General features: G+C 41.7%; 2 protein-coding genes across 2 annotated transcripts in view; one reads left to right on the top strand and one right to left on the bottom strand.

Annotated features, from left to right (window-relative positions):
• Positions 1–7,357, bottom strand: part of LOC111723577 (sp110 nuclear body protein-like) — a 19,947-nt gene extending 12,590 nt beyond the window's left edge. Inside the window, exons 1-5 of the mRNA XM_023510289.1 lie at positions 7,274–7,357; positions 4,455–4,602; positions 3,212–3,380; positions 686–919; positions 108–191 (exon numbers count right to left, since the gene is read on the bottom strand). Coding sequence (XP_023366057.1) covers positions 108–191; positions 686–919; positions 3,212–3,380; positions 4,455–4,601 — 634 coding nt within the window. The 5' untranslated portion in view covers position 4,602; positions 7,274–7,357. The remainder of the gene's footprint in view (positions 1–107; positions 192–685; positions 920–3,211; positions 3,381–4,454; positions 4,603–7,273) is intronic.
• A 9,428-nt stretch (positions 7,358–16,785) lies between these two features.
• Positions 16,786–19,126, top strand: part of LOC100962440 (nuclear body protein SP140) — a 103,754-nt gene continuing 101,413 nt past the window's right edge. Inside the window, exon 1 of the mRNA XM_023510366.1 lies at positions 16,786–16,926. Within this exon, the coding sequence (XP_023366134.1) occupies positions 16,895–16,926 (32 nt within the window). The 5' untranslated portion in view covers positions 16,786–16,894. The remainder of the gene's footprint in view (positions 16,927–19,126) is intronic.

Here is a 19,126-nt window from a genome sequence, read left to right as displayed (position 1 = left end):
GCCCAGTTCTTTTTTAGGGGTTCCTGCCACAGCCTCTTGGTTGGCAGGTGCATGTTCACCCTTCACTCCACCTTGAGCTGAGTTAAGTCAGCCCCAATCAAGGTTACCGTGCACAGTGGTAGGGGCAGGGCTGGGAGTCTCTTGTGGGTCTTCTTCCTCATTCATTTTGGATGTTAAGTTGACTTCAGTCACTGAAGAGAGGAAGAAAAAAAATCATCACAAATTACAGGGATGGGGTGTCAGGGAGGACGGTGGATGATAAAAATGCCCGGAGTGATAAATGTCTTAACACAATAACTAAGAAAGTGCCGGGAAGGCTGTGTTAACCAGTTTGATGAAAATATTTCAAATTGTGTATTAAACCAGCACATAGTACCCCATGATTACTTTAATGTACACAACTATGATTTAATGATAATTTAAAAAAATGCCTGGAGTGGATGGACCCCCCCAGGCCCAAAAGCAGAGGGCTAAGATGTCCCAGCAGTAGGAAGCAGGTATTCTGGGCTCTAGGCCTTGCCTAGGCCCCTGGAAGTGCTCATAACCCTTCTTGAAAAGGGCTGTGTATGGGTCGGTGCAAGGGAAGGGCACAACAAATAAAAGATGAGACCCTGCGGTTGTAGGCAACATGGTGCAGATGCCCCAGGTGGGGGCTGGACAGGTGTTGGACGGGGCTGTCTCTCACCTACAGCATGGCTTCCTTCCTGGATTAGTCCAGGGAGAGGCATAGCAGGGTCAGAAGAGCTGGGTGCTTCCCTTTGCTGCAAGGATGCTTTAGGCTCCCTGCCTCTGGGCAAATGGGGTGGATGGCTGGGTGGAGGTGGTGGCAGCATCTGGAGGGAGCATCCTTGTGCTGAGCCAGTTGGGACTTCAAGCAGGATTGGTGTGGCTCTGCTGGATTTCCCATAGATAGCGCCAACTAGGGTTTGTGAAAGAACACACATCAGCACCTTGGAGACCCATAATTATTTGGGGGGTGGGAATTTCTTAATACATGCCTTCAATAGGACGGGGACATTGAGTTACTTATTCTTCCCCAGGGGCACAGAACCAATTCACTGTCATTGTCATCCATTTGTGGCCCCCTTTTAAAATCTGATTTATTTGATTTGGGCATTCAGTACTACAATAACTGCATCTAACCCCTGATCTAAGATTAAAGTGGTTTCACATATAAAGTCAATTTGAGTTTGTGCCCAAGGATAGAATTTAGTCAATTATGCATGTGCTACAATTTTAATAGAGGGCTCCATTTAAATAAATAAGCATATCATACCTCTGTGGGATAGATATGAAAATAAAAATGTATTAGGAGGGTGTGTCATGACCTTTATATTCCGGTTTCTGCTCATTTTTGCAGACCCAGTGCCCTGTGTCTCAGTCTATGATCTGGCCATACTGAACTTTCTCTCCACCTGCAATACTCCAGGTCCTGGGCTTTCTACATGCTGCCCCCTGGGTGGCTAGTACTAGGTTTCTTTTACAATTCTTTCCCATCATTTATTTTAGAAGTAAAGTTAACTCAGTAAACAGAAAAGGGAAAGTTAATTGGGAAAGTCAGATTTTGGAAAGGGATCCAGAAAAAAACACAGTTACAGATCCAGGAAGATGCTGAAGCTCAGCCAGGGGCCCACGAGCATGGGGGCCCGCGCTCTCTGATGTATTTTGAGTGTGTGCCTCTCCTGCCACTGCTCTGACGCTGTCAGGACAGTGCAGCTGCCCCTGTCTAGGGGTGGACTTTCCCCTCTGCTCAAGAAATCATCCCTCCGTTTGGGGAAGAGCTTCTTGATGGTGAAGTGTCAGAGATCAGGTGAAGAGCTGTCATCAACGACGATTCTACTAATGAAAATGTCACAATCCAGTAGGAACTGGTGGTTTTTCCCTTGCTGTTCTCAGATAAGTGAATGTATGCTTTGGTCAAAGTGTTTTTTCTCCAACCCATCTGCCTGCCTCTTACCTTGGCCTCTTTCATCCCAGCTCTGTCAATGCTCCTTTTTCTTTTCTTTTTTTTGAGACAGAGCCTCAAGCTGTAGCCCTAGGTAGAGTGCTGTGGCATCAGCACAGCTCACGGCAATCTCCAACTCCTGGGCTTAAGTGATTCTCTTGCCTCAGCCTCCCAAGTATCTGGCACTACAGGTGCCCACCACAACACCTGGCTATTTTTTGGTTGTAGTTGTCATTCTTGTTTGGCAGGCCTGGGCTGGATTCCAACCCGCCAGCTCTGGTGTATGTGGCTCATGGCTTAGCTGCTTGAGCTACAGGCGCCAAGCCAATGCTCCTTTTTCTACTCCTTTATTTATTCAACCACTTCTTTCTGTGTGGACTTCCTGCTCCATTCTTCCTCAGATCCTCTCTTTCTGTACCCACGACTATATCCACATGTCTATATCCATGACTCCCTCCCTCATCAGCTTTCTTTCTTCCCTCCTCCAGCTTTACAACCTGCCTCCCAGCTGTCCTGGTGCAGACTAGTAGTTAAAATCTTGAACTTGGGTGTGGAGAGACCCAAGCTGGACTCTTGCCTCTGCCTCTTAACAGATAAGTAACTGGACAATTTACTGCTGAGCTTTAATTTCTTCGTCAGTCAAGTGGGGATAATAATACTCGCAGTGCTATTTTAAAGATGAGATGAAATAATCAAATGAAGTATAGTAGAACCTCTGTAAATTGACCACCCAAGGGATTGTAATATGCTGGTCAACATGTGGAGGCAGTCAACATAAGGCACTAGGCCTACTGGACTGATATGTACATGTGGTGCATGTCTGGTCTACGAAAATTAGGTCGATTTAAGGAGGTGGTCAATGCAGGGTGCTGGTCAACTCTGGAGGTTCTACCGTGTTTGGGACAATGCACTGAAAAAAGATACTTCTGATTATTCATTTCTCTTCCTCTAGGGTCCTCCTTGTCCTTCTACCAGATCTTGTCTCTATAACTTTGCATTTCTGTCACTTACGCCTTCCCTAGATATCGTCCAGTTTGCTAAATCGTAGGATTTTCTCCAGATTTGTAGAATGCACAGACAGAAACGTTTGTGTCCTCCAGAAACTTACCATAGAGAGCTGGCATCAGTTAGCAAAGGCACCTGTGAGGAAGTCTGGCCCACGCCTTCCCAGAGAGGAAAGCAGGAGACAGGCATGCATAAGTCACAGGACTGGGGAAAGAGCCAGACTTTTGTCATAGCAACTTCTCAAATGCAACAAGTATTTACCATCTTTGAAGCTTTGTAAAATCATCTCTAGATTGGGGTATTCGTGCAGGTTTATCTGGCTGAACAGTGTCATCAGCAGAGACACGCTGAAAGTCTTCTCCAGTTTGGTGAGAATATTGTGAACCACTCTGGATACAGGGACCAAATTACTACAGGCTTCCAGAGATTCCTGTAAAAAATGGAGTGAAAGATTATTATAAATGATTACACACTGAATGGAGAGTTATTATACATTTGTGGTTTTCTAAGTTGTAAGAAAGCTACTTTAATTCTTTAAGAAGAAATTGAATATAATAAAATGTATAAAATTCTCTAAGGCAGAGAGGTCACAGTTTCACATGTTTAGGTTTGAAATTTCCAATGTGTTTGGATGACTAAGGAATAAATAATTTATCCTTCTTTATTTTATTTTTATTTATTTATATATGTTTTTTGAGACAGTTTCACTATGTCACCCTCTGTAGAGTACTATGACGTCACAGCTCACAGCAACCTCAAAATCTTGGGCATAAGCAATTCTCTTGCCTCAGCCTCCCAGGTAGCTGGGATTTCAGACGCCCACCACAAAACCTGGCTGTTTTTTTGTGTAGTTGTCATTGTTGTTTAGCAGGCTGGGTTCGAACCGCCAGGCCCAGTATATGTGGCCGGCGCCCTAAACACTGAGCTACAGGCACCAAGACAATGGTGGTTCACAATAATCTCTTTAACCTACTTTAAAATAAGTCTGTTTGTGGATATTACTTTTAGGTACATTAGAGGGAAGGAAGAAACTTTCAGACAGGGAAGTGGAGTCGAATATACTACTATCTGATCGTCTCTGTATTATTATCTGGAACAGGTTAGAGTGGTGTGTCCAGAAGCCGAGCAGCACCAGATTTGCCAGCAGTCACAAGAAGCCAGGAGACAGGCAGGGAGCCGATCATTCTCAGACCCTCTAGAAGGAACCAACACTGCCAGCAACCAGGATTTTGGACTGCTGGCATTTAAAACTGTGAGAGAATCGATTTCTGTTGCTTTAAGCTACCTGGTTGATAGCCATTTGTTACGGCAGCCCCAGTGACACCTAGGAAGTAACGTAGCCCCTCCCCTTTCTCCCAGCCATTTCTACTTTCTGTGATAATAAACAGACAGGTGCTGGGCCTTCCAAACTCTAGAAGCCCAGGTGGTTTGTGGTTTGAGACCTCAATAGTCAAGCACATTTGGTGGAGGTTAGACTACCAAGGAAGGGGTCAACAGGACTCACATTGTACATTCTGTTGGTGATGAAGGATTTGTCTCGGAGGCTTTCGAAGAAGGGAAAAGGCTTGCATATGGCATAGGCGATCTCCACTTTCTTGTAGATGAAGTGCTGAAGAAGAGCCTCTTCCAAGGCCCTGGTCACAGTGATCATCCTGTGGGAAGAGGCATGATAAGGACCCTGAGGAGAGTGGGGAGCTGCTGTCTGCACTAACAGGCGACCAAAGACAGGCATTCTGGGCATCCCTTTGCAGTCCAAAGGGATGGCTCACAGAGGTAGGAAACAATGACAATTCTTAGCAACACAGAGGCTGGGAGTATGTGACAAGACACTGCCAAAATCCAAAGGGGCTTCAGGTGAATGTAAGGCAGATATGTAAAATGCTAATATCCTCCAGATCTGGAGTTAGTTAACCTCCAGAAAACCCTTGTGCGGTGGTGAGTTACTACGACTGCATCCAATTATACTGTTGAGGATGCTCAGAGGTAGAGAGTTGTGCCCCAGGTTGCCCAACTTGAGAGTGGTAGAGTTGGTAATAAACTCCAAATTCTTCAGTGCAGACTCGTAACCTTAAGCTTGTGCTCTACGGCCACACTGGGCTGAGTTAAACAAGATGATGTGGGCTGCAGCTTAAGTCATTAACTAGCAATGCTCAGGAGAAAGGGACCACCTAAAACTGGGTAGAAGGGAACCTGATTATATTTAGAAACTTTAACCATTCACTCACAACCTTCAACACAAATGAGCCAAAGTTAAGTAAAAGCATAAGGGATGTGAAAGGCATGCGTAGTGAAGGCGACTTAACTGACTTGTTTGATGTATTCATTTCCTATCTCAGAATGGATGTTTACCTTATCTCATGCTCAGGCAACATTTGCAAAATGGACTGTTCATGGATCATGAGAAAATATCAATTGGTTATAATAGGCAGAAAATTTACAGATAACACCCTTGACAAATTGTCAGGAAAAGAAAAGCACTAGCAAAAAATTTAATCACCCAGAATTTTTAAACAGTAAAGCAAACATGGATCCCATTTTTTCAAGTTCATTTTGTGTTAAACAGAACATTAAACTAATTAACTATTTCCAGGGATTTAATCCCAGTGGCAGATTGAGCACTCATTCCCTAATCTTTTAAGAAAAACAAAATCATGAAAAGAATAATCCACAACAGTACTAGAAAACAACAACAACAACAAAAGATGCACAGAGAGTCTACAATGGTGAAGAAATCCTGTAAGATAGAGAAGAGACGGGAGAAAAATCCATTATCTACAATATACACAGTGGAAGGATATAGTGCGAAGGTAGTGTAGAATTGAATGCTAAAATGAACATTTACTGAAAAGAGGATGGGGCCCAAGAGCTCCAATTAGAAGGATTTAATACCCAACAGAATTCAGAACAGGAAGTGGCTGGCTTCCTCTTTCTTTATCTGTTATGATTCTCAAAGAGGAAAGTGAAGCACAGAGAGGTTAGGTAACTAGCCAAAGGATTCAGCAGGCACACGGAACGTGTCTGGTTCTGTGAAGTCCTGTTTCCAATCATGCAAGATACCGTGTCTCATACATGACAGTGTTCAGATTTTTATTATGTAAAGGGATCTCGTAAATGAATAAGCAAAAGACAAACATTCAAGTAGGAAAAAGTGCAAAAGACATGAACAGGCAATTAATAAAAGAACAGGCCAAATGCTCAATGAAAAACATGTTAACTGGCCAGTAGTCAGAACGTGTAAATAAAAGCAATCTGATAACATTTTGCCTATCAAACTGGCCGTCATAAAAATAGTAGCAACAATTCCAGACAATGCTAGTGGAAATGTAAACAGGTCCAAACATTCGGGAGGCTAATTTAGTCGTCAGCATCAAATGCCCTACGTAAAATATGTATTCCTTTCAATTCCCACTACCAGCAATTTATTTTGAGGAAATAAGCATGAAGGTGCTTAGTTAGAGGAAATAGCTTAAAAGTTCATGACAGAGTAGAGAGGAAATTATTATTTCTTCTTTTCCACCAGCTTCCCAGCTACCTCTAGTTATTTGTAGAATGGATAATGAATGAGTTGCCAGTTGTGGGCAGAGTTCAGGATCAGAATTTAGGAGAGGGTAGAGGGCAAATCTCAGTTCTATCTACAATAATTTCCAGATTGTTCTTTTTTAAACAATCAAAGGAGGCAAGAAATGTTCCATCTTTCTCTGTAGCACCCCTTTTACTGAAAGGATCTGTTCTATAAAATTTGGATTCAGTCAAAAGGCCTAGAAAGCCACACGTGGCCTTAAGGCAACAGTTCCCCCATGCCTAGAAAGAGTTGAGAGTGTGTCAGCTTCCCCTTAATGTCCTCCCTTTCAATAGTCTCCTAATTTAAGTCCCACATACCCTCATTACCTCATTGGAAAACCGTATTTTACAAAGAGAGAGCCTCAGAGTTTAAGTAGTTGAGTTCCACCCACTAGCTGCTGCCAGGATTATTATTATTGTTATTATTATTATTTTGAGACAGTGTCACTTGTTGCCCCAGGCTAGAGTGCAGTGGCATTAACCAACCTCAAACTCCTGGGTTCAAGCCATCCACCTGCCCTTGAATAGCTGGGACTACACGTGCGTCCTACCACACCTGACTAATTTTTCTACTTCTAGTAGTGGTAGGGTCTCATTCTTTTTCAGGCTGGTCTTGAACACCTGAACTCAGGGATCTTCCCGTCTTGGTCTCCCAGGGTGCTAGATTTACAGATATGAGCCATCACATCCTGCCTGGTGCCGGGAAATTAATTACAAAAGCCCAGATCACTGAGAAATAAAGCAGCAGAGAGGGCAACTCACCTGGACCCTGAATGTGTTCCTGCCTCTTTCCAAGTTACAGGGACTGGGTCAGGGATCACTCCGGGAAGACTGGGAGAATTACAGAGAGATGACTGTGAGCAAAACAGGAAGTCGGTGCATTGCCACACACGGTAAGGGGCCAGGCTTTAGAGGAAAGAAAAGTGAAAGCAATCGAGCTAGCCCAGCAGGAGGAGCTGGAGCAAGCGAGTCGACCAGGCAGGAAGCTGAGGGCAGGGCAGTGGCTCCTGCCTCCCTTGCCTCTCAGGCTCACAAGGCTCCTGGGCTCCTGCTCTGTGGGCAATTGGGGATTGAGGTGAGTGTTGCCAATCACCATCAGCCTAAAGAGGGGCATCAGGGAAGGAGGCAAAGCTTTCCGCCCCAAGGGCTACGGAAACTGGGAATTCACTTCAATTTCTCCATAACTTGTTCTTATTCATTGTTTTTTTGAGAGATGAAAACATTCTTAAACAGGATTGTGATGGTGATTACACAAATAAATTAATTCACTATAATAATCACCACACTTTAAAACACAAAAATGCAAGGAGGAGATGTAGAAATAAATGTCTAGCATTTGTCAGACAGAAAATAGGAATAAAAGGGAGCCCCCACATGAACTGAAATCATGCAGAGGTAGGCAGGCCTCCAGGCAGGGAAGGGGCTGAGGCAGAGCCAGGGCAGGCAGGCGGGCAGGGACACCTGTTTCTGCAGGCCCCTGTTAAAGATCTTTGATATATACTGTCAGAGTCTATGAGAAATCCTAAACTATAGAGATCTGTTTAACTATGATTAAAATGAAATCAACTTTTCAAATGTGGCTGACCCCTGTGCCCCCTACCAGGCCACCCACAAACCCCTGAGAGAAAAGATAGGAAACATGTTTGTTGTAAGGTTTAAGAAGTTCTGAAACCAAGGCTACCTGCACTGGTGTGAGCCCTTCTCTGCCTCCTATGGAAGTGGACACACCGCACATCCCTCCCAAGTCTGTACAGAGCGACAGATCTGGTTCCATAGGTCTCAACCATGGATAACAGAGGGAAGAAGAAAATGTGATGTTAGCGAGGCAGGAGGGCGCAGTGATGTCTCAGCACCTGTGACACAAGTGCTGTAAGATGCAGGGCATAATGCTGCTAAGAGAGATTATAAGGCTCTTTTAGGCAAATGTCACACTTCACAAGCTTGAAGTCCCATCCGTGCCACCTGGCAAATCCCTTCATGTGCATCCCAAGGGCCTGGCCTCAAGAGCTTCTTTCACGAAAATCCAAAAAAAAAAAAAAAAAAGAAAACAGGAAAATAAACTCAAAAATCATTACATGTAAAAAGATGTAAATAAGGATGAAAGATAGGTAACAATACATGCTTGAGAATACAGCAATAATGGGAAACCTTACCTGTTAATACACATGCATTAATGATTTGTGTAATGAGAGGGCTAAAAGTAAGTACAATTCTTTTTAGCTCAATTTTATGGAGGCATAAAATTCATTTATCTTAAGTGTAAATTTGGGTGAATTTTACCAAATGTAATCCTACTCCAATCAAGATATATTTCCATCTGTCACTCGGAAAGTTCCCTGTGTGCTTTTCAGATAATCTCCTTAACCCCAGCACCAGACAGCCACTGATCTGCTTTCTTTTATTAAAGATTAGTTTTACTTGTATTAAAAGTTTTATATAAGTGTAAATATATGGTATGCACTTTTTGGTGTATGGCTTTTTGCTCATTATAATGCTTTTGAGATTCAGCCCTGATGCTGCGGGTCAGTGATCCCATTAGCAGCTGCGCTGGCTACCTCTTGCTCATGCTGTCTGACAAGCTCGATGTCACCAATGTAATCCCTGAGATGAATCAAAGTGAAATAACAATTGTCTATGGCTAGCAAAAGTCTTAGAATAGCCACGATTAATGAGAGAAAGTTCATTATTTTGTGGCATACAACAATTTACCATAATAACCATAATGGTTCCTGGTAACGGATGCCAAGATGTAGCAATATTTTATAATATTGGAATATATTTTAATAACATGTTTACAAACATAATCTGAAGTAAAGTAAGCACCATTTCACATTTGACAAGGCTTCCTGTATAGTTTTAACATACCAAAAAGAGAAAATCAAATTTTATCATTGGATTAGTGTTTTAATGGTAAAGCTAATTTTAACAAAATTTTACAAACAAATCCATCTACTTTTAAACTATTTGATCATAAGTTAAGGTTTATATAGACCTTTTATATATATCCTTTGTCTTTAATTTTTACATCATTTACTTATTGGATTTAAAACAGTTTTTAAAAACCTATAAATTAGATAAAATTATCTTTTTAATAAAATTGTTAATTTTTCTGTCTAACTTTTTTACTAAAACAAATCTTATTTTTATAAACATATTTTGTTTATAAACGAGGATGCAGTATCCTAAATGACATATGTTTATAATTTCCCTTTATAATAATATATTTTCTCCAATTTTAATCAGGTGTGTCCAGATTAAGTAGAATGATTTTGAAGTATTTCTTCTTTTTCTATTGTCTATAAGGTTTGGCATGATCTGTTTTTTGAAATTATCTTTTAGTTTTATTTACAAATATTAGTTGTCTATGTTTTGAGACTTTGGGAAAAAATAGTAAGAAGAAGTTAACTGATTACTCCATACTGAACCTTAGAGTCAAAGCATTCGATAATAGACATACTCTTTTTTGACAAGGTGAATGTTACTTTCTTTGAATATTATTATTATTGCTTAATATTTCAATGCAGCAATCATCTGATTTCTTTTCTGAATGTATTTATCTTCATTCGTTCTTTATGAGGTTTTTGTTTCTAGTCTTTATCTTAAACATTGTTATTGTTATTAAATTTTAAGCCTTTTTAATTTCGTGAAGGCAAAAAGTGGAAACCTAATAAACACATGTATATGTAAAAAAAAAAAAGAATATAACTACAATACAAAAAAAAATCTTATTTTTAAATAGAATTGTTTCTTCTTCTTCTTCTTCTTCTTTTTTTTTTTTTCTAGACAGAGTTTCACTTTGTTGCCCTTGGTAGAGCTCACGGCAACCTGAGACTCTTAGGGTCAAGTGATTTTCTTGCCTCAGCCTCCCCAGTAGCTGGGACTACAGGCAGCCACCACAATGCCCAGCTATTTTTAGAGATGGGATCTCGCTCTCGTTCAGGTTGGTCTCAAACTCCATAGCTCAGGTAATCCACCTGCCTTGGCTTTGGCCTTGGCCTCCCAGAGGGCTGGGATTATAAGCCTGAGCCACCATGCCCAGCCTAGAATTATTTCTTTTTTATCTAGTAGTTTTAATTACATAAAATAATCATAATGCCAACTCTTAAAAGAACCTAGAAAGTTAAAGTAACTTTGAACTATTATCAGTCCCTAACTTTTATCAACACATCTAAATATATTTAGTTTTCTATAGCATGTAAAAATAAGATGTCAAGGTATATAAACTTATGTTTAACAATTAATGTTTAAGTAGTATTAATATATTGTAAATGACTCAGACATTTTATAATCATCCTCTTTAATGACTTTAAAATTTTAAATTGTTGAAAAGAATTGGTAACATCTCTAAGTCTTTGCTAGCCTCCTTGTCTCATGTAGACATGTGGCATCAAAGATGATTACAAAGGACATTATCTGTATCCTCAATTCATTTACCAGGTGCAGAGTTCTAGATAGAAAGCAGGATGTCTGAAGGGCCAATCTCTCCCAGAATAGTGAGGAGGCAAAGCTGGCACAGGAAAGAATGGGCCACATTGGGTTAGACTGTGCCTGGTAGCTGCTGAGCCAGCGAGGCTGTACTTTGCCTGCACTGAGATTGCAGGCATGAACCACCACCCCTAGCCCTTGATTGGATATCTTCAAACCCTTTTATAAAAGAAAATTTATATCTATAAGAAAGGATATTTCCATTTATAAGAGTGTCTGTGAGAGAGGGCTGAGTAGAACAAAAGAAATAATTCTATTTAAAAAATAAGATTTTTTTTTAGTAAAAATTCTGCCCAAGAGCAGATTTTCCTTCTTTCTGGAGCCCTCAAGTCTCGGGAAACTTGGTGGTGCTGGTTTTGGGTTATTTACTAGCTTTGAGACCAGAGCAGGGGTCCTCAAACTTTTTAAACAGAGGGCCAGTTCACTGTCCCTTAGACCAGGAGGGACGGACTGCGGGCCCCAGGACAAGTCGGCTGCTAAGCAGGACAGGCAGCAGCGACAAAAACACCCCACAGGCCAGATAAATGTCTTCCTCGGCAGGTCGCATGTGCCCTGTGGGCTGTAGTTTGAGGACGCCTGCACCAGAGCTTAGGCATGGAGTACTAGGTCAAGGCACTGAAAACATGTCCCCAGGCCTCACCATGGCCACCTATCTAGATCTCAGAAACCAAAAATATAAATGTTCAGTCAATTGCAGCAAAATTTAGAAATATTACAGAAGTTTTATGGCCTTAAAGCAACATTTAGAAATATTAGCATGCTGAGATGAAAGCACAGAACTTTAACTATTAGGTTATGATGCAAACTGGCCTCTCCCATTATGCCTACGGGCGTAGTGTTCAGAGGATTTTTACCCTTGTTTCAGATCAGATGCAGTTGTTCTTCAATTTAGTCAAGAGAATTTTTAAGGCTAGCCATGAAATTGTTACATGTTCTTTTAGTTCTGCCTTTTCATAAATACAAATAAAACAATTGTTTTGAAAGAATCCACTTTTTAATTTGAAATCCACTTTTTAAATTGAAAAGCCTTTAATTTAAAGGATCCATCTTTGGCCATTATTTTTTAATGAATTACTTATTTCATTTGTTTCTTTGTTTATTTACTTATTTAGACAGAGTCTCATTCTCTTGCCCCAGGCAAGAGTGCCCTGGTGCCACAGCTCACAGCAACATCAAACTCCTGGCTTGAGCCATCCTCTTACCTCAGCCTCCTAAGTAGCTGGGACTATGGTGCTACCATGATACCCACTTGGCTTGTTTTTCTATTTTTTTAGTAGAGACGGGGTTTCAGTCTTGCTCAGGTTGGTCCTGAGCTCCTGAACTCAGGCAATCCACCTGCCTTGGCCTCCCAGGGCACTAGCGTGACAGGCATGAGCCACCATGCCAGGCTGGAGTACTTGTTTTAAAGTGGATATCAAACCTTCCAAAATAAGTCAAGTCAAAAATTCAGGAGTGTTCCTCAAGACAGACATCCTGTTCTCCTTTCAACTGGGAAGAAGTCTCCCCAAGACCAGACTTTTTCTGTAATATATGGAAAGCCAACAAAAGCCAACCAAGACCCACAAAGAAGCTAGAATGCCTCCAGAAAGGCCAATCCAGAGAAGGGGGGGAGGGGTGCTGTGCATGCTTCAAACAGTCCACAGGATGCCTTCTAGTTCCAGAAACCATTTCTCAATTATAAACAGATCAGAGCACCAGGGGTCAACGATATCCCACAGGTAGATGATACTAGAGACAGCCCTCAGACCAAGGGAGCTGAGTGGCTGCTGAGGTGTGTCTGTAAGTCTGTCCCTCCAGTGACAGGCCATCAAACCACAGGCACATGCCCACAAGGATGATCCCAGATAAGCCCCCCAATTTTTGCTGCCCAACCAGTTCATTTGCACACTGCCAAGAGGAAGCCTATACACTGAGACAGCAGCATTACAGTGGAGAAAGGGTATAATTCCTCATAGTGATGAGGGGGGAGGTGAGAGGAATTTCTCAAATTTGCCTCCCAAGAATTTGGGAGACAGAGTTTTTGAGGATAGTTTGGCAGGCCAAGGACCTGGCAATTAGACCTGCTCATTGGCTGTGTTTGGGGCGGAACCATCAGTCCCTTGGTATGATTGGTGGAGTGGGTGAGTCAGCCAATCCACTAGAATGCAGGACCTGGAAATATCTCAGAAACTACCCCTAGATTTCAAAAACATGATATTATCTATGGAGAAAACTAAGAATCTTTATTATCACCAGCTATATGACTCCAGAATAGCAGACGGGGTAGCTAATTACTATCATTATTTCTAGCTGGGTCTGTGTCTTTTTTTTTTTTAATGTTCACATCAGGAATTTATATATATATTTTTAATTTCGGATAAATATGGGGGTACATACAATTAGGTTACATAATTTGCTTTTGTAAGGGTAAAGTCTTCATTGTAGTCGTGTCCTTCACCCAGGTAGTGTGCAATATACCTGTGCAATGTATCCATTGGGTGGGAATTTACCCCACCTCTTTCTTCTCTCCCTCCTGCTTGAATTTAATTGAGCTCTTTTCTCATGTGAATAGGTAGTTGTTAATCTGCTCGTTCCAATTTAGTGCTGAATACATGTGATGCTTTTTTTTCCATTCTTGCTATACTTTGCTTAGGAGAATGTTCTCCAAATCCATCAGGTTGTTATAAAAGAGAAAAAATCTCCATCTTTTTAAAGGCTGAATAGTAGTATTTCATGGCATACATATACCACATTTTATTAATCCATTTATGCGTTGAAGGACACTGTGTAGTTTCCACATCTTTGCAATTGTGAATTGGGCTGCTGTGAATTGGGCTGCTATAAATGTTCAAGTGCAAATGTTCTTGTGGTAAAATGTCTTCTGTTCTTTGGGTAGATACCTAGCAATGGGATTGCAGGATTGAATGGTAGGTCTACTTTTAGTTCTTTGAGAAATGTCCATACTTCTTTCCAGAGAGGTTGTACTAGTCTGCAGTCCTAACTTTCTCTTCATACCCACACCAGTCTTTGTTGCTTTGGAGTACTTCTGGCCAAGCAGGGCTAGTGATGAATTTCCTGAAAGTTTGCAAGACAGGAAAAGATATGATTTCTCCATCTTATACAAAACTTAGTTTTGCAGGATCCAGAATTATAGGCAGGTGGTTATTTTGTTTGATAAGATTGAAGGTAGGCAACCACTCTCTTCTGACTTGTACATTAATAAGAAATCTGTTGTTAACCTGATGGATTTACCCTTATACTTCAGAAGCTGCTTACACCTATCAGTTTACAGAATTTTCTCTTTCATTTTTGACTTTGGCCAGGTAAATTATAATGTGTCTAGGAGATATTCCATTTCAATTTATTCATCCTGGAGTTTGATTGGAGTATAGCAACTTTATGTTTGAGTCTCTGGCAATGCTTGGGAAATTTTCAATGGTAATATCTATAACTAGAGCTTGCATGCTTTTGGGACTCTCTTTTTCTCTTTTAGGGATACTATGATTTGTATAGTCAAACTGGCTTTCAAACTCTAAGAGTTTGAAATGCTTTTGCTTTCCTTTTTATTACCTCTTTAAGAGACTGGGTTAACTTGGAGTCTTAATTCTGAGCTTCTTTCATCTCCATGGTTTAATCTGTTGCTGAAACTCTCTGCTGTGTTTGAAACTCTCTAATGCCTCTTTCAATTCTTTATGTTATATCCTTCTTCACTTTTTTATAGATTCTTGGTGACTTTGTCTTTATTCTGCTAATTTCTGGAGACAATTTTTGGACTTCTTTTTGCTGGTTTTCCACTTTATCTTCAATTTCATTCATTTTATTTGCCATCCATATTCTGAATTCCATTTCTGTCACTTAAACAATTTACTTATGGTTGGAATGTTTTGCAGCAGCTTCATTATGATGCCTTGGGAGAGTTGATCTGTTCTGGTTTTTCATGTTGCCAGACTTTGTTGTTGTTGTTTGTTTTGCTGATTTCTCCTCATGTGTGGTTTCTCCCCTCACTCCCTTCCTCCCCTCTACCTTTTCTTTTCTTAACCCTAGGCTATAGAGTTAAGTTGATCTTCAGGTATAGTAGAAAAAAAAAGAAGAAGAGGAAGAAGGAAGAAAAAAATTGAATGTTGCCTTGGAAAAGGTATAGAAAGAAAAGGAAAAAAATCACTATATTCATTAAAGTCCTCTCTGTTGCCTTGAAAAGAAAGAGAAAGAAAAGAAGGACCAGTAGGTGGGGCTCTAGGATTAGAAATAACAGCAGCTGTTGCCAGCAAGGACGGGCCGAGCTTGGGTCTTTCTGGCTTTCAACAGCCTGACATCTTGAGGTTTGGGAGGAGATTTCCTGCTCTGCTCTGAAAGTGGAATTTCTGGAACCACAGAGGGCCAGGCGCAGCACTAAACATTTGGGGGGGGGGTAGTGCTACAGGCTTGAGGGGGGGGACATTAGATGTTCTGGGATAGCATACTGAATCCCAGTTCTGGATAGGGGCCCTCAAAGTGTTTTCTGGGGCGGGGGCCAAGGCTTAGTGATCTGAATGGGACCTGGAGTCTGAAAGGAGGTCACAGGGGACACTCCAAGCTGTTTGACAAAGCTGAGGATCAGCTTGGCACCTGCTGCCCAAGATTGGGTGAGTCTCTTGTGTACAGGGCAGACCATAGTGAAGGGCTTTGGAGTCTCTGGGAAGCTATGACAAGTGGGGGTGACACATGTGACAGCAATAACTGGGCTACAGAGATTCCCCTACCCCTCCTGTGACCCACCTCAGTGGGGCAGTGGTCTGCTGTTTCCCTGCAGCAAGGTCACCCACTGGGCGTCTCCACCCTACCGCCCTGTTCCCACACCCAGATCCTTCCGTGTCCCTTGAGGAAAGCACCTGGCAACTGATCACCGTCTCTGACTTAGAGAAGCTGCAGGTCAGTCCACTCACTCTCCAGCCTGCTCCAACAAGACTGGGCGCAGTGTACCCAACAGCTGGGGGAGCCCCTGCAATTGTTTGTGCCCGTCCTTGCCCACTGTCAGGTGGGGCTGATTTGTACAGGATTCAGCTTGGTCCTAGCAAGTGCCATGGGGATGGTACTGGCTTCTCAGCAGCCAGGTTTGCGCAGTGGTCCCGACATGAAGCCCCTACCTCTGGGCCACTTGCCTTCCCTTCTTCCCCTTGTTGTTCCCTCTGTGCCTTATTTTTAGCTAAGCCCTTACCACAGTTCTCTCTTTGTGCCCCTTTATTAATCTGTAAGGGTGGATTCAGCTGCAGTTGTAAAGTGCCCTCGTATTCAAGAAAATTTAGAATTGTGCCTCAGGCTTCTCTGCCCAATTCTCTAAGATTATGTTAGGGTTAGGGTTGGAAGACTTGGGAGGGTTTTCTCTTACCTTTGGCTGCTTTCCAGAAATGCTAAGAAAATCCTCCCACTGTGCAACGGGAAGCCTTCCAGCTCTCTCCAGCTTTGTGTGTCAACACCAGGCCACCCCCATCCAGTCCAGGCTCACCAAGGTGCCCAGCCAGACCTGGGGCCTGAGAGAAGATTTACAGTGCCCAGCATTGTCCTTCCACAGCCACCTCAGCCAGGGGAAGGGACAGAAGTGGAATGCACTTCCTCCCCATATAAATAATGCCTCCTCACCTGGAAACAGCTCCGATTCCTTTTAGTTGAAGGGACTTTTGCAAAAGTGGTTCCTGGTGTTCTGTGGACTCAGGGGCTGGCCTGGCTCCTCCTCCGAGCTGGGCTGAGAGACGTCATAAGATTGGGTGGAGGAGGACTAGTCTGCTGTGTACCCACTTTCAGTTTTCTTTCCCTTTTTACTATATTGAGGGAAAGACCAGTTAGCAGACTTCATCTTTCGAGCTGTGGAAGGCACAGAAGCTGTGAAAATTGAATTGGGTGTGACCAGGGACAAGCTCAGGGCCTGGAAGGGCCAGCAGGGGCATGGCAAGTGGAAGCAGCGATCTCTGTTCCAGGTAGGTCATTGTCTCTGCTTCTGTCCATCGCTGGTAAGGCCCTTGTTTCTGTGTGTTGCTTGTGTCTTCCCAGCATCACTCCACAAGTGTACTGTATAAGGAGATTATAAATAAATACACAGTGAGAAAATCAGATTTTTTTAAGTTGCAAGAGAAGTGAGTCAGCTTTTGGGGAAAATGAAAGCCACCCTTACTTGCATCATTCTCCTTAGTTTTTTGCAACTGCTACATAGTAGGGCTGGTGCCGCTTGAACTTCATGGCCTAAAGCAGTGGTTCTCAGCCTTCCTAATGTCACAATGTATTTTCATTGTTAAAAAGGGGTCGCGACCCACAGGTTGAGAACCGCTGGCCTAAGACGTCTCTCCAGGGTGGGATAATTAGTCACAACCTCTGAACCCTTTCTTCTCTGTCAGGCCTCCTTTATCCTCACCCGAAAAGATGGCTCTGTCCAAAGATCTTATTAGAAAAATTAAAATCTAAATCAAATTTCTATTGTCACATTTTTTCCAGTCCAGTCTGAGCTCATCTTTGTGGCCCTAAGCCGTGCAGCCAATTCAGCATGTCTGAATACTCCACAGGAGGAACTGAAAGTAGATGAGACCTAACCACCAATGCCAGCAGAGGGGGAGTGTTGGCTTTTTGATTTTTTCCTATTTTGAGGTGTGTTACATCTCTGGTTATAGAAAAGTGGAAATCACCTTTTAAAATTTGAAAAAAAACTATATCAATTCAGTTGGCTCTCCAAAGTTCAAAAATATTTAAAGGTAAATAAACAAATAGTAATACCACAGTGAAAAATAATACAAATTTTTAAAATATGGTGTAACAACGAATTATATAGCATTTACATTGCATTATGTATTATTAGCAATCTAGAGATAATTTAAAGTATATGGGAAGATGTACACAGATTACATGCAAATGCTATGCCGTCTGAGCATTCTTGGATTTGGGTATCAATGGAGGGTCCTTCAACCAATCCTCCCAGGGTACTGAAGGATGACTATATATTCTTCTTGATAAAAATCAAAAGCATGTATGTGTCTGGGGACTTGTCTAATTAGCCAAGGTTAATTTTGGTGCTGATGCAGCCCCAAGAAAGTATTGGTTTTTGCTACCAGCACAGCAGTGGTGGTACCAGGCTGGTCTTTAGTATCCAGCATCATCCGTCCTGACTACATATCCTAGCCATTTCTTTTTCTCCATATGCTTTGTGGGGAAGGGAAGAAAAGCTAGTAGAACTCAAAGTCCAGCCATCCCATGGCCTCCAAGTAGGTATAAAATGGCACTGAGATGTGGGGGTAGGGTAATGCTGACCTTAGGGAGTAAGTTAAGAAGTGTTGCCTCTGCTTCTATTTTCTGGCAAAGATTAGGGAATGGTATCATTTCTTCCTTAAATATTTGGTAGAGTTTACTAGTGATACCATCTGGGCCTGGTGCTTCCTTTTTTGGAGGGCTATTAATCATTGATTTGATTATTTTAATAGCTATCGGCCTATTGAGATGCTGTAGCTCTCCTTGTGTGAGTTTCAGTAGTATGTGTCTTGAAAGAATTTGTCCATGTTATTTGTTATCAAAATTGTAGGCATAGTTATCCATAGCATTCCTTAATTATATTTTTGATGTTCATGGTGATTACTCTTCTTTCATTCTGATATTAATAATTTTTGTTTTCTCTTTCTCTTTTTTCCTTATTAGCCTCGCTAGAAGTTTATAGATTTTATGGATCTTTTTAAACAATCAGCTTTTAGTTTCATTGAATTTCTCTAATGTTTTCTTATTTCAGTTTTATTAATTTCTACTTTCTTTTTCCTTTTTTTTTTTTAATTAAATCATAGCATTAATACTATCATGGGGTACAGTATACTGTTTCTATATGCAATTTGAAATACTTTCATCCAACTAGGTAACATAGCCTTCATGTCTTTTTCTTAGGTATTGTATTAAGACATTTATATTCTAGATTTAGAGAGATTCACATGTACCCTTATAGGATGAACCATAGGTATGATCCCACCAATCACCCTCCCTCCACCCACCCTCTCCCCTCCCCTTCCCTCTCTCTCCCCTTGCCCCATATTCCTGGGCTAAAATTGGGTTGTAGCTTTCCTATGAAAGCTATAAATTAGTTTCATAGTAGGGCTGAGTACATTGGATACTTTTTCTTCCATTCTTGAGATACTTTGCTAAGAAGAATAT

This window comes from Otolemur garnettii, unplaced genomic scaffold (genome assembly GCF_000181295.1).
Source record: "Otolemur garnettii isolate 467f Iridium unplaced genomic scaffold, OtoGar3 scaffold00013, whole genome shotgun sequence".
NCBI classification, from domain to species: Eukaryota; Metazoa; Chordata; class Mammalia; order Primates; family Galagidae; genus Otolemur; species Otolemur garnettii.
The sequence above is the reverse complement of the archived record's forward strand: the minus strand, read 5'-3'. Positions and strand labels throughout refer to the sequence as shown.